This window comes from Primulina tabacum, chromosome 9 (genome assembly GCF_025594145.1).
Source record: "Primulina tabacum isolate GXHZ01 chromosome 9, ASM2559414v2, whole genome shotgun sequence".
Taxonomy (NCBI): Eukaryota; Viridiplantae; Streptophyta; class Magnoliopsida; order Lamiales; family Gesneriaceae; genus Primulina; species Primulina tabacum.
This window is the reverse complement of record NC_134558.1, coordinates 38,277,868-38,292,768: the sequence shown is the minus strand read 5'-3', so window position 1 is coordinate 38,292,768 and position 14,901 is coordinate 38,277,868. Positions and strand designations below refer to the sequence as shown.

At 32.9% G+C, this 14,901-nt stretch overlaps 3 protein-coding genes across 4 annotated transcripts; 2 read left to right on the top strand and 1 right to left on the bottom strand.

Annotated features, from left to right (window-relative positions):
• The first annotated feature begins 4,611 nt into the window (after positions 1-4,611).
• Positions 4,612-5,768, top strand: LOC142555930 (uncharacterized). Its single transcript, XM_075667080.1, has one exon. The coding sequence runs from the start codon at positions 4,668-4,670 to the stop codon at positions 5,544-5,546; it is 879 nt and encodes a 292-aa protein (XP_075523195.1). The 5' UTR covers positions 4,612-4,667; the 3' UTR covers positions 5,547-5,768.
• A 3,452-nt stretch (positions 5,769-9,220) lies between these two features.
• LOC142555929 (uncharacterized protein At4g28440-like) lies at positions 9,221-10,979 on the bottom strand. The gene is made up of 2 exons (XM_075667079.1): positions 10,595-10,979; positions 9,221-9,818 (listed from the first exon to the last, which is right to left on the bottom strand). Exons 1-2 carry the CDS (start codon positions 10,872-10,874, stop codon positions 9,625-9,627), a joined length of 474 nt encoding a protein of 157 aa, XP_075523194.1. The 5' UTR covers positions 10,875-10,979; the 3' UTR covers positions 9,221-9,624.
• A 674-nt stretch (positions 10,980-11,653) lies between these two features.
• Positions 11,654-14,360, top strand: LOC142555928 (protein DEHYDRATION-INDUCED 19-like). 2 transcript variants are annotated; one of them, XM_075667078.1, is made up of 5 exons: positions 11,654-12,018; positions 12,112-12,251; positions 13,110-13,187; positions 13,292-13,581; positions 14,204-14,360. In XM_075667078.1, the coding sequence occupies exons 1-5, from the start codon at positions 11,916-11,918 to the stop codon at positions 14,310-14,312; spliced, it is 720 nt and encodes a 239-aa protein (XP_075523193.1). In that variant the 5' UTR covers positions 11,654-11,915; the 3' UTR covers positions 14,313-14,360. The 2 variants fall into 2 exon arrangements, with proteins under 2 accessions (XP_075523193.1, XP_075523192.1); XM_075667077.1 differs by having other exon boundaries at positions 11,655-12,018; positions 14,201-14,360.
• The last annotated feature ends 541 nt before the right edge of the window (positions 14,361-14,901 follow it).

Here is a 14,901-nt window from a genome sequence, read left to right as displayed (position 1 = left end):
CATGTGGATTGCATCCATACCACTGCATGATCTAATTGAGTTTTTTATATATATAATTAATATCGAAGTGGTTCGTCATACATTATTTCTATTACGTCAATTTCATGTTTTTTATTTTAAAAAAGACTGGATTAAATGAACATAAAACAATTCTTAAAAAAAAAAAACAAGGTGATTTGTTTACAATTATGACTAGTACTTAGTATCTCATCTATTTTTTTATATAGTATTTGATATTTTATTTTAAATTTGAGATATCAATATCAGATAAACGGTTAGTCGTCCTCCACTTGTCCGTATATTTTTAAATTGAAAGAGTAAGAAAGTGTAAGTGTGTCTCACATCGGTTGGATAAAATACATGGGAGTTGTATATATAATCTTGGACAATCCTCCCTCCTTGAGCTAGCTTTTAGGGTTGAGTTAGATCCAAGTCTCAATCTTACCAAAATGGATATTTAATGGTAAGGTGATGGATGTCAAGCTTTAGGGTGGGGGGACGAGTCATGTGATTTAGTTGGAAAACGAACAAAATATGCACATGGTGATGGCGAGACAAATATTAAACGCCGTGAAATTGACTCCGACTAACCTGCCAATACTACTGCTCTTTACATATTTTCCCATCAGGATTAGTTTCTTGAGAAGTTTTCATAATTTTTTATATTAAATATAAATTTTTAGCATTTGAAAATTTTGATTACACCTTAGTTATTTTTATTTATATATATAAATTAAAAACTATTTCATATTTTAAATCTAGAATAAAAATATTAATAGAATTAATTAAGATGCAATTAAGTTTGATTGTAATTTTAAATCAAATTTGTCAAATATTAAAATTTATATTTAATATAAATAATTATGATCAAATTATGTATGTAATCAAATTAAAATAATATAAAAAGCATTAGATATTCGCATTTTAAATTAAAATAAATTATTATACGAATAAAAATAATTAAAGTGAAACTTCTAAAAAAATAATTTTGAAAATATTAAAAATTACAATTTATACAAGTAATATTAATGAAATGGTATATTTTGAATGCTTCAGAGTTTTTTTTGACTTACATGTATTTTCTAGTAAATCAAATTTGCCAAATACTAAAAATAAAAAAAATTATCAAATAAAATAATTATGAAAACATTAAAACTTGTACTTTGTATTAATAATACTAGGTAGAAACTTGTGTGAGACGGTGTCACGGGTCGTATTTTGTGAGACGAATCTCTTATTTGGGTTATCCATAAAAAATATTACTTTTTATGCTAAGAATATTACTTTTTATTGTGAATATCGCTAGCTTTGACATTTCTCATAGATAAAGATTTATGAAACCGTCTCACAAGAGACATACTCGTAATACTAAAAAATGGTAAATTTGGAATGTTGTAAAAAAAAACTATTAATTTTTTAGTGAAGGGAATAATATATTAGTCATTAGATATGTAAAAATGTTAAAGTTTAGTCGTTTTTATATTTATTTGAGATTTTTGTAATTGAAATAAACCTCGAGAAAATGAACTTAATTAGCCCCGATATTTATTTGAAACTTTGTGCATATAACTTCCTTTGTTTTTTTTTTTTTTTTGTTTGTCTCGAAGCCTTTTTAATTAATAACTGAGTGGGGTCGGATCCTATTTGAATTCGAAATTTGTTTAAAATTTTAATGAATAATAAATAAATAAAATAAAATATTAAAGAGACTATTTAATATTCAACGATTTGAAAATTTATACTTTCTTCCGCCAATCACGTAAGGATTACATGGAACCCAAACAAGGACAAATGTCAAAGGCGTTTGACAAAAAGGAGAGACTTTGATTTACTCGATTGGAATCCCTAAGCCAACCGCCCATCATCTTAATTCTCTGATTTGATGGGCAACCTATTGCCATTTACTCATACATAATGGATCTCATAAAGTATATAAAATCATGTTTAAAATTTGTGAATCTTCTGTCATAATAATCGATCTGATATATATCAACGATGAAAATAATATTTTAAAAAATTAAAATAATATTTTTTAGGTTGAATTTCACAAAATTATACACTTCTAAGTACATCCAACCCTATTTTAAGTTTTTTTACATATGTTATATTATACCATTCGCTTTATTTTTTTACCGGAAAAGATTAATATACATGAAAGGAGAGTTTATAAAATTGGTCATGTTTATTTGTTTTTTTTTTTATGTCGCATCATTGCTATGTCGAATGGAAAGATAAAAATTGGGGAGAAATTGAAATTTTACAATACATAGAATCAAAACATCATATAAATAAATATATGAAATGAGAATTGTAATTTTCTTACAAAATTAACCATATCATAAGGAAAAAAAACTTTAATGTTAAAAGACGACGATGATGGCTCATTCTTCAAATCCATTAATCATGTTGTTTCCTCATCGACTATCGTCATATTCATCATGACTAATTGAAAAATATCATATATATACGATAAATGTTATATACTCGGTTATACATTATTTTTGAAATTATAAAACTATTCCAAATACACTTTAATCAAAATAACTATTATCGGGATAGTTTGTAATTTTCAGAATAGTTTTGTAATTTTCAAAATAATGCATAATTGTGTATTATAATATTCGTTATACATATAACATAACTCTGATTTTAATATCTCTTAATAAACCACGTGTTATATTTAGCAGAATGAGCTGCTATGGATTATTGAATTAGCGACAGCCTACCCAATCATTTTAATGAGTTTACTGCGTCTCAATAAATTCTATTTCCTCCCCCCAAATTTTTTCATAAAGCATTAAATATGAAGATTAAGTTTAGTGAACAATAATTTTCGAATTAAAAATATGTATTTTCATAATAATTAGATCAAGAAAATAGAAGAAAAAAAATGCTAGAAGGAAATAATAAATTGATGATAGCTAAAAGGTGGTATGGTTTTTGTTCTTTCAACCAATTAAACTGAAAACTGCCTATCTATAACTCTCCAATTTTAGTAATTATACTATTGTTAAATATTTAAGATTCTCGTATACTTTTGTGAGACTGTCTCACGGTTACAGATATCTGATCCGACCCTACTCGATCCAATTAATGAAAAAATATTACTTTTAATAATAATTATGAATCGAAGTTGTCTTTCTTGGTCGCAATAAATTTTTCTGGTGTGGCTCTAAGTTGGTAGACCCCCATCCCCGCTACACCCCCTTGTAATTATATTTGCCTTTGAGGGTACAACAAAAAACAGATAAAGGATAAAAAAAAAAATTAATAAAAAAAGAACAAAGGAGATTGAGCTTCTTTTTCTAAAAATATGTGGCATTTAACTTCATATATTAAAAAAATGGATTACTGTTTTTTTATGTTTGAGTTTCAAATATTGGCATAGTTTTTGGAGAAAAAAAATTAGATCCACAAATTTTTTCATTAAACGTGATATTTTAAGTATTTTAGGAACGAAATTATCATATTTAAAAAAAGGTTTGAATAAAACAGTAAGTTTTTTAGACCCCACCAAAAAGTAAGTAAATAATTAAATATTTTGGATTGGGGAGGGGACCGTATTTGATAGGCATGCCATTGGTATAGATAAAGAGTAAAAAAAACAGGGTCCGAGTGTTGTACCAATTTAGAGGGCACATGTTCTTTGTATGTCTCACCCAATCCACAATCCACGCCATGCTTATTGCACATGTTACCCCCACCCCATGCTTATTGCTTTTATATATATTTTTTTCTTTATTCATCTTTTTAAGATAACGATAATGAGTTCCCACGAAAAAAAAGAAGTGTGAGTATGTTTTCAGGTTAATTGCACAACATTTTCTTAGTTATATATATGGAGATAAAAATAATCTGAACTACAAACATTGTGCAATCCGAGTAAGTCTTTTGTGAGATGGTCTCACGAATCTTTATTTGTGAGACGGGTCAACCATATCGATATTCAAAATAAAAACTAATATTTTTAACATAAAAAAGTAATATTTTTTTCATGGATAATCCAAATAAGAAACCCGTCTCACTAAATACAACCGTGAGACCGTCTCACACAAGTTTTTGCCATACAATCTCAATCATACACAAGCAATTCGAATTCCATTGTTGTACCGGCTCTTGATCATACGATTTATTACCATCTTTCATAAGCATATAACGGTGGTTAATTCTCTGTTACTTCGTATAAGTAAACTAGCATACATAGCTGAATATAATTAGTGTCAAATTATAAAATTTTCTTGAATAAAATACGTTTGCAACCCAAAGGTCTAAAAGCGATTTGTGATATTTAGATTGATTTGGTTTCCTTCGATTAATTTGAGCAGTCCCTGTTGGGCAGGAGCAGCTAAAAGTAAGTGTGATTCCATTAATTGCGCGTAGCTACCCCAACCAAATATAATTTATATAGTATATTTTATTGTGAAATATAATGACATCAAAGCAATTTTTTTTTAAAAAAAATTTAATGCTCGACGTATTTTATTAAACAAATGTTGGTATTTCAAAAAAATAAAATAAATTAAAGTTGTAATTTAATTAATAATAACATATAATTGAAGCACTGGGACCTAATCTTCAACTGTACGCCTACGCCTAGCTATAAAACACACACTGAACATATTCAGAATTAAGCACAAAACAGACATTGTCATTTTCCCTATTCTCCAATGGCTTCCTCTGTGGCCATGAAACTTTCGTTCGTCCTCCTCCTTGCGCTGTTTTCCTCCATGAAAACACAAGCAAGAGACAGCCAATTCTTTGACAAAGTGTCCCCCACAACCACCAATGTTGCCCCAAACAAAGAGCAACCTCTCCACAACCAACAACAAGAACCCAATTTCCTGCCGGAAAATGAAAATGGCTACGGACTTTACAGCCACGAATCTGGCCAACTTCCTCCCTCCGCCACCACAGCCACCACCACCACAACAGCCGAACCCACCACCACCACTTCCACAACCGCTGAACCCCTCCACAAATACCTACCAAAGAACTACAACCCCGTGGCCTATGTAACAGAACCAGAAAACGTTCAAGACAGGAGCAATTCGTTCTCAGAGGATACTTACACCAACAACCTAAAATACAACGACGAAGAAAACAGCAACTACAAGGACGGCCAAAACTACTACGACAACCAGGCTGATCAGCAAGAATATCAGACACGAGAGCCAAAGTACAGAAGCTACACAGCCAACACCTTCACAGCAAACAACAGATACAGCAACGATAACTTCAACTACAACGGTGGCAGCAGTTTCAACAGCGGTCCACAAGGATTATCCGACACCAGGTTCGACAGCCGTGAGAATAACTTCTACAATGGCGACGAAGAAAGCAGCTTCCAGCCACAGGGGATGAGCGACACGAGATCCCTGGAAAATGGGAAGTATTTTTACGACATAAACAACGAGAAATACAGCGAAAACCACCCGTATGAAGGCTTGAAGGGGGTTCGAGCGAGGAACGAATACAATGACAGGAATTACTATGGAAACAGTTACCAGAACCAGTATGAGTTCCCAAAAGAACAGAATTTGCCTTGAGGTTTGAATGGAGGGGTGAAATGGGAATAGATTATATATTTACAGTCTCGCCATTAATGGGTTTCAAACGTATAGGTTTGATTCATACATGTGTTTTTCATTTTTTTCCTTGTTTTTCTTTTGCTTCTGCGAAGTTAAAAATGCGTGAATGAAATCTTGGATTTTTTATTTTGTAATGGCCTGAAGACTTTAATTAGTTGAATATATTTTTACAAATTGATATTGAGGTATATTAGTTTGACAAAAAATAATCTGAGACGACCTCACGCTCGTATTTTGTGAGATCGATATTTTATTTGGGTCATCCATGAAAAAATATTACTTTTTATATTATAAATATTACTTTTTATCGTGAATATCGGTAGGATTGACTCATCTTACATATAAAGATTTGTGAGGAGAGACCTCTACTCTATTAGTTTTGAGTTGATAATTTAGATTCGCATTTATTTCTCTAATAGCCAAAATAATCTTTTAATTTTTTGTTTGTTTGTTTTTGTTGAACCTTTTTTAATGTAATTTTAACGTGAGGTTGAACACGTTATCATTTTCTGGTCCGATGAAAAGCAAAAACATAATTTAATTTTTTTTGGCTGAGAATTATTTTTCTTGAAATGAGGGAGTTTGTCCAATTCAATAACATAAAACCCAAAAATTTGAAGAAGAAAACAAAACAAATAGAAAGTACTGAGAATTATTTTTATTGAAATGAGGGAGCTTGTCGCAAGACAATTCAACAACATAAAAACCCAAAAATTTGAAGAAGAAAGCAAAACAAACAGAAAGTAATCCAAAATTTATTAATAAAAATGTGACGTAATAATCTACGAAATAAATTAACATGATGTCATTCCATTCCACCGCAAATAAAGGAGTGGCTTTATTTCCAGTACCCAAACTTAAGCGTCAAGGCTCCAAGTCTTTCTGACTATGAATTTTGTGTCCCAAAAAGGTAATATTGTAGAAGAAATCAAGTGTCAATTACACGTAAAATTAATACAAAATCACTGTGTAAATAAAGTTTTTGAAATCCGAACCCGTGATTCTTCCGCTGTAGAACTAATGGGATAAGCTCTTTCTTTGTGACAACTAGGGAGAGAAAAAGGCACATAAAGAAAGCGTGATCTTTAAAATAAAATTATATACTACCGTCTCTTCATTTGAGAAGGGTATACCCATCCCTTCTGGCCTAATAATTCCTCATTGCATAAGACGATGCTGTGGAAATAATGTATGGATGCCCATTTCACGAGGGTTTGGGTTTCATCGATGAAATCGGGATTCTATAATCAGAAGCTAGAAATGCGAGGTCCTCATTTTGTTTGGAGCAAAAAAGGAAAAAACATGCAAGTGGTATCGCCGGGTGGGTCGATACGACTATGATTATAATGATTACGGTTCCATTCTTAGTATGAGACATTAATTGACCTGCAGCTGCCCCCACCGGCTAACTACTTTCTTCACTAAATTTTTGGGTTGTGAAAATATGTAAATTCAAAACAAAATAGACTTTATATTGAATATAAAAATATACCGCTGTAGCATAATTAAATAGCCAATTCTTTGCCCTAAAGTTGCTGTAAATTAATACTCTTAGCATGAAAAATAATATTTTTTTATAGATGATCCAAATAAGATATTCGTCTTACAAAGTACGATCCGTGAGATCGTCTAACAATAGTTTTTGCGCCTAGATTTTATTACTTCCGAAAAGATATAAATAAAACTTAACTAATTCTCTTTCAAAAGTTTTTTCAAAGATGATTTAATCATGTAATTAAAGATCCAAATGTTTAACATAATAAAAATTAATTTCCACCTTCAACTTCACCATATTAATTAAAGTTGAAAACGTGAAGTTTACTTAAATTGGGTCTAGAAATTGAAAGTTGATGAGCATAACTTGGACAGTACAGGGAACCGGAGTTTTAAAAAAATGTCACGGTTGTTGATCGAATACAATATATTCAAACAAAATATCAATAAACCTTGACAGTTTTTTTGAGGAACTTAGACATCGATTTTTATTCGAAAATTTGGTTATCAAATGTAACTACTCGAGTTGGTTCGTGAGCTTTTAGAGATAATTTCTAGCTTGAACTCTGTCAAATATATTATCATGCTCGATTAGTCTGAAGTCGGATAATTTTCAACATATGTTGCATGCATCAATTACATGTTGCATGTACATAAGTGTTTTTTTAAAATATATATATATAGGAATTGGGCTGAGTGAATCGGGCAACGTGCAGGGACAAGCAAGCCCGACAAACCTTCATGGCTTGACCGACGTAATTCTGGGCTTTTGTAATTTACTAATTTGTCTTCGTTTGGGTAATATAACAATGAACTGTGAAAGTTAGACCTTTGAACCCTCAAATGCATTTTCTTGGAAGGACATTCAGTTGGTTTGTCCTGTTAACAAGGATTATAAATTGTAAGAAATTAACTTAAATGAAGTATGTTTGGTTAAATAAGAAAATATGCAAAAATGTTTCACTTGGAAAGCCGAAAGCGCCAATAATATAAAATGACCTTAAAATTTGCAACGTGGTGACAAGATCACATCGAATACATACCTGGATATGACCGTAAAAGTATATCATCATTGATCATAATGTCGATCAGGGATGAACCCGTCCGGGAACATCGAGTGCGTCCGATGCAAAGGAATCAAGGTATCAACTTCCTAAAAATAAAGAAATCTTTTGTCAAAAAAAAAAATAATAAAGAAATCCAGGCACCAACAATAAGTTAGTATGACGGTTGCTCTGCCAAAAAAAATTAAATTAAATTCTAGCAATATTCTTAGAGTTTAAAATCAAGTCATAAAAAGCTATTAAAATTTGGATCCCTCGAGAAATATGAACTACGACAATGAAATAAACTGGAATCAAAAAATATACGGATTGCAATTGCACAATGGGAGGTTAAAAAGTTGGGAACGTGCCAGGTTCAAACAGTTTATTTCATCCTACCCATGTGAGCATTGTCCCCATGATAGGATGGATGATCAAGATTTATCCATGCATATATATAACCCATTTTTTTTTTGAAATTGTATGTGTGGCAAGATCTTATCCATTGAAATGAACTGAGGGTAGTGCCCACATAGATAGGATCTCATAAACCGGTTCAAACCTACTACTTTCTGCTTAGGAAATATTACAGATCTATCCACTGAACTATACGTGCACTTGATACGTCACTGAAGTAAATATATTATTTATTCAATTTAATTATATGGCCATTTAATCCGCAACCCATGAACTGGCATGGAAGATCACGTTTTAAAATAAGACCGTTAAAGTTAATTATCATGTGCAACGGTTTTGTTCACTTTCCTGGCGAAAAATGCACATAACATAACAAAGAATTATGCAACATCGTACAGATAACTATTTCAATCGGAAGACTACAGTTGATTGAGAATCGCTTGTTTTTACTCACCTTGGGTCATTTTATGCATGAAAATCAATTATATTTGAATCCTAATCTAATCAAATCAACAACTGAACCATCTCCAGACCGAGGTTTTATCCATCAGTCTTGATACCTCGTTAGCCACTTTCTTTAGCCGAAACAAACACCAGCCTCACCCTTGTAGGTGTAGGGTAAAATCACCCTCCCCCAACACATAATATTATTATAAGAAGATAAAGGAAATCTCTTAATAACCCATCGGCACAAAACAAGCTGTGCTTCCTTTGATCAATAGTAATTGTGCTGCGGTATGGCTCGTTTCATATACAGAGGCTATTATCTCACAAATCATGAGAAATGATAGTCACATCTTCATATTAGAAGCAAACAATAAGCGACAAGGAGCATATTGAGTACAGACACCACACCACTAAACCTCAAGAATTTCATTCTCCCACATTTTGCACATGCGGTGGAGCTAAAAGACAATCTTTTGTACACACCAGCACTTGAACCGAAAATTAGATTAGTCCCATCGCATGGCAATTAACTTAAATGGAAAAAAAACAACCTAATCCCATAAATCTGTATATCAAAGCCCAATACTCACAAATTAAATCGAACCCCAACACCATCCAGGAAAAATATGTCCTTTTCAAGATTCATCCACCACATTAACCAACTCGTACTCGATTAGGGACAGATTATTGTCCTCTTTGACCACAAAATTTGCTGGTTCAGTGACTTCAACGAGTCCCCATTTATCCACAGCCAGCCTCATGGACCCTTTGAACATGTCAATCTTTGAATTCCGAAGTATCACAGTATTACCTGGCTTCATCAGCTCAACTGCAAATAAATTAAAGCTTCTCATCTACAAATACACGTGCACAATATGCAGTGGCCTCATTAAACAACTATTTAACAAAATTACAGAATCAAAGAGCTAAAATAATATGAAAAATAATTGGATGATAAAAAAGGTAAAAATGTTTTCAAACATATTTCTGAATGACCCAACAGGAAGCACCAGAAACAAAATATGACCACGGAAAGAACCACGATCAAAAGGCACAATCTGCCACGGAAGCAAGAAAATCTAGCTAGATACGTTAAATGCATGAAATAGAGACGTACAGAGGAAGCAACAAAACCAACATAAATGATTAATATAGAAGAAATAATTAAACCAGTCTCCACCCACGGTCATTCAGAAAACAAGAGCAATAAAACTACGGCTCGCAAAGCATAAATATGGGGAGCTACATTAGCCCACACAATCTTAAGTATTGAACATACGTGTTACTCATATTGGAATCATAAAGAAAAGGGAGCTCATGTACAACAAATATCGACCTTTAGATGAGAATTCATAACGCATAGGACATGTTAAAGTAGAAGTTTGACCAATAACTTAAATTATGAAAGCAAATGCAAACAAAAGCGTTAATTTCAGCAACAACGTTATGTAAATTAAATCACAAATTGATGCTTAAATAGTCTATTCCAACATTTTACAACGAATTTTGGGGAAAAAAAACATTCAAATAGAGAATACGAATCTCTAAGAACATGAGAAAGAATGGTTTTTTTTTTTTTTTTTTGGGGGTGGGGCAGAGGTGTACCTTGGTCGTTACGAGCAGTGAAGAGTATAGTCCCAGTTTCGTCCCCGACAAGGCATTCAGAGATTCTAGTATTCTGGTTCTGCGAACCACGAAAATTGAGGTTCCGGGGTTTCTTGTTGAGGACAGTAGTCGAGGTCACCACTTTCACCAAGACTGTATGCCCGGTTGTCCCCGGTTTCAAGGCATCGACTTTGACAAACACCGGCTTCCTAAGTCCGGGCTTTTCCACAGCGGCGGTTCCGATTTTCTGCGATCTTCTCGGAGGGGCCTTAGTCGCCATGAACTGAGATAAACAGAAATGGAGGAGGTGAAATGAGATTTGTTCTAGGGTTTTAGTGTGTGAACGGGAACCCTAAATGTTGGTGGAATTTAAAACGACGCCCGTTTATGTTCTGTTGTTCGTCCTCTATCCTAATGTTTCCCGGGTCATTGGAGGCCCAACAATATGGACTATAATAAGGCCCAATTAGATGTTTGGTGTTTTAAATAAATATTTTTGTAAGGATATTTCAATATAATAAAACAAAAATTATTTGATTCGTAATATTACATATAATGTTTTTTTTTTTTGAAATCCATATAATGTATTTAAATATAGTCGTTTGTGTGATTTTCTATTTTTTAAAAAATAATACTATATAGATAGAATTATATATATGAATGATAAAATAATATTTATACAGAATATGACAAATCATAGCTGGTCTGTCTGATTTGGTTATCAATTTATAAATTATTTTTTTAATAATATCTTATTTATTCATACATAAAATATTTTTGACAAAAATTTGCGTGAGATGATCTCACGGATCGTATTTTATGGGACGAATATCTTATTTGGGTCATCCATGAAAAAATATTACTTTTTATTATGAATATCGGTAGGTTTGATCCGTCTCACATACAAAAATTCGTGAGACCATTTCACACGAGAAAATGTTCTTATCTTAATCATATTTCGTATGATTTAAGTTTAGTTTTTACTAAAAAAAATGAAAAATCGGTTGAAAATACCCATATTATCCACCTCACAACAGCGAAATTATTTTTGTCTGATTTAGGGAACCCATCGGACACATATACATGCACAAACATGAAGAAAAAGTCAAAAGAGCTCCAGCTTCCAAATGATTCTCAGAGCCAATTCCACAATCGATTCATTCTAAAACAAGAAATATATCCATTTTGTTATTTCTTTTTCGGGAATAAAAACCTACAGCAGCTTCTAAATATATTTCTGTGATTCAACTGTTTTTTATTTCGACCCGTCTGTGTATTTTTTTCATCAAATTTTTTGATCTACTTGTATTATAATCAATTCATGGACTCTGATTTCTGGACCAATCGCTTGGCCGCCGCGAAAAGGCAGTTTAATCTGTTGAATCACCACCATCTCTCGCATAACCATGGCTTCTCTCAATTGGGTTTGCTTCATTTTATCTAATTTATAGTGTTTGTGCTTCTCTCGATTGATCTGCAAGTCTTTTTTCTTCTGCATTTTTTCTGGTTTTTTGTAGATCGATTTGGAAGGGATGGTTTCGAGGTGGAAGAAGACATCCGATCCGATTTCCCATGCCCCTATTGTTTCGAGGAGTTAGATATAGCGTCCCTTTGCCCACATCTTGAAGATGAACATCCTAGTGAATCCAGACCCGCCGTGAGTTTCTCTTTGCATTTGTGTACGTGTATGTATTTCAATATATATTTTGGATTGCTTTTGTACATTTGCTCTGATCCCGTTTTTCTTTTTATAACTGGTTCAAGATTTGTTTCATCCGGTGGAAAGTTTGATTCATGGTTAATTCGATTTCTTCTGTAAATTATATAAATACACACACACACACCCCGCCTTGCAGTGAGAACCAATCAGGGGCACTGTCCAATAATACAAGTGTAATGACATCGATACTTATGAAAAATGTATAAAATATATAAGAATTCAAGATTTTTTGGGTATTTTTCTTGAGATGGATGGGACAACTTACTTTAATAATTTAGACCAGTTATTTATTGAGCCCTTGTTCATTAAAATAAAGTTGGAATTATGCGACTGAGGCAGTGGAGGACCTGGGATTTGGTTTGAGGGTGATCTGGTTGAAGACGACATACTACATTTTGGAAGACGAAACTTTTAAGTGTTCAGACCGATATTTGTTTGTTTATTGATCTTGTAAGGCTTGTTATTGTGTCCTAAGTATCAGTTTTAACATTTTATATCACGTTTCCCTAACAAATGGAAAGGATATTGCATTTTGATCATGTGCCTTTGGTTAGATTTCATAGTTCTGGATTCCTGTATTTCATTTTTTATCGTGCAAAATCTTCCCAATTTCCACATTTGATAATGCTCTTTCATTCCATGAGAAATTAAATTTTTTGTGTGCTTGCCACCAACTCTGTTCACTGCCAATTGACTAAATAAAATTTCAGCTACATGTGCTTTGATAATTATTAATTGGTGTTGTAAGTATTATGAGCTAGGCTGGATTATCCTTGATTTATTCATTTCATGCAGATCTGTCCAGTTTGTTCGGCTAAAGTCACACAGGACGTGTTAAGTCACATAACTCTACAACACGGACACTTATTCAAGATATCCTTTTTGTGAAAAGAAGATTCCAGTATATTATTGCATGATTTTATTTTATTCACTCCTATACTTAAACCGTGTCAAAGATTTCTATAACTTACAGTCACTTTCAGAGACGTCGCAGATTGCGTAGAGTTCCCGCTCCAAACAGTCAAGCGTTGTCTCTGCTGGGTAAGGATCTTCGTGAAGCCCATCTTCAGGCACTTCTTGGAGGCAGCACTTACCGATCCAACAATGCAGCTTCATCCAATGCTGCTGCTGTTGCTGATCCTTTCTTGTCATCTCTTGTTTTGAACTTTATGGGTTCTGAAAGTGAGGAAATTTCAAAATCTATGATGTCGAGTATTGAGGAAATCTCCTCAAAAAGTGATGCATCACTATCTGTTTGGAAATCGAGGTAAAGAGCCAATTTCCCTTTGTCAAATTGAACATTTTAAATCTTTAGTTTTCTTTGTGATGAGCCAACTGTCTTGGTTGAGTCGAAAACTGAATATAGGAGACCAAATGAAAATCTGTCAGTAGTTACGATTAGGGAGGCGAAAACTCTGTTGTGTGCATGAAAGAAAAAACATGTATATACATAGGGTAGATGTAGGAGACCGACTGCCCTGTAAATCATCTTTGCCTCGGCAATTGCTTGCCTAGACTCCACGACCAAAACTTATCATTTCCTGGGAATTGATTTCAACATAGTGACTGGGAATGGGTTCGTTGGTCTGCAGAAATTGTATATGCTTCCTGACATTGAATCACACTGAGGGTGTAAACATGGTAATGTTAGTAATTCTTCTCACTTTCTCAAAACTGTCTTCTTAAAACTGAACATTTTGGATTATAAAACTGGGAAGGGGGATACCCTTCATATTCTGATGGGACAAAACCTTGAAAAACGTGGCATCGAATTAAAAGTTCTTTCTTTTATGTGATGAGAGACATTTGCTCTACCCGATCCCAATGGTGATCTTTAACGAAGTTATTTACCATTTTATCCTAACCCTTTCCCTGCTTTGTTGCAGCAGTTTGGATTCATCATTGAGTCGCGAAGAGCGTGAAGAAAGAACGCAACAGGCAGCCGGGAGAGCCGTCTTTCTCCAAGATTTACTTGTCTCCGCTCTGTTCTCTGATTAGCAAAACAGCGAAGTACTCGGAAAGACTTTAATTTCGATCATATATATTGGGAGTGGGAGTAGCGTTCAGATCCTGTTAGAAAATAATTTTTCAGAATGTTATTTTGTTTCGATCGAATTAGAGAAATTTGCACTGTACAATTCAAAAATGAAATTATATCGAAACATTTTCTGTCAAAGTATGTTATTGTCTGAATAAACACCTTTTCTGAACAAGTATTTCTCCGTTCAGAATTTTTTCTGAATAGACACTATCAATTCGAAAGATTTCACTAAACCGTTTCAAGTTATTATGACAGATTTATTATTTAATTACTAAAATATAGTAATCAAAATAATAAATCAGAATTAATACTAATTAATTCTAATTTAGTGCCTTAATGTTCTAATTGCACAAATATTTATACTCTGCGTTTGATTGGAAGGATATGATAAACTAATGATTAGTATGTAAATGATAAAAAAAATGATTGTGGTAGGATTGTAATATATGGTGTAAAATAATATTATGTTTGGTAAGATTTTTAAGTGTAGGATAATTTTGAATTTTTTGATGAAAAGACAAAATTGCCCTTCCCCTTCGCGGCGGC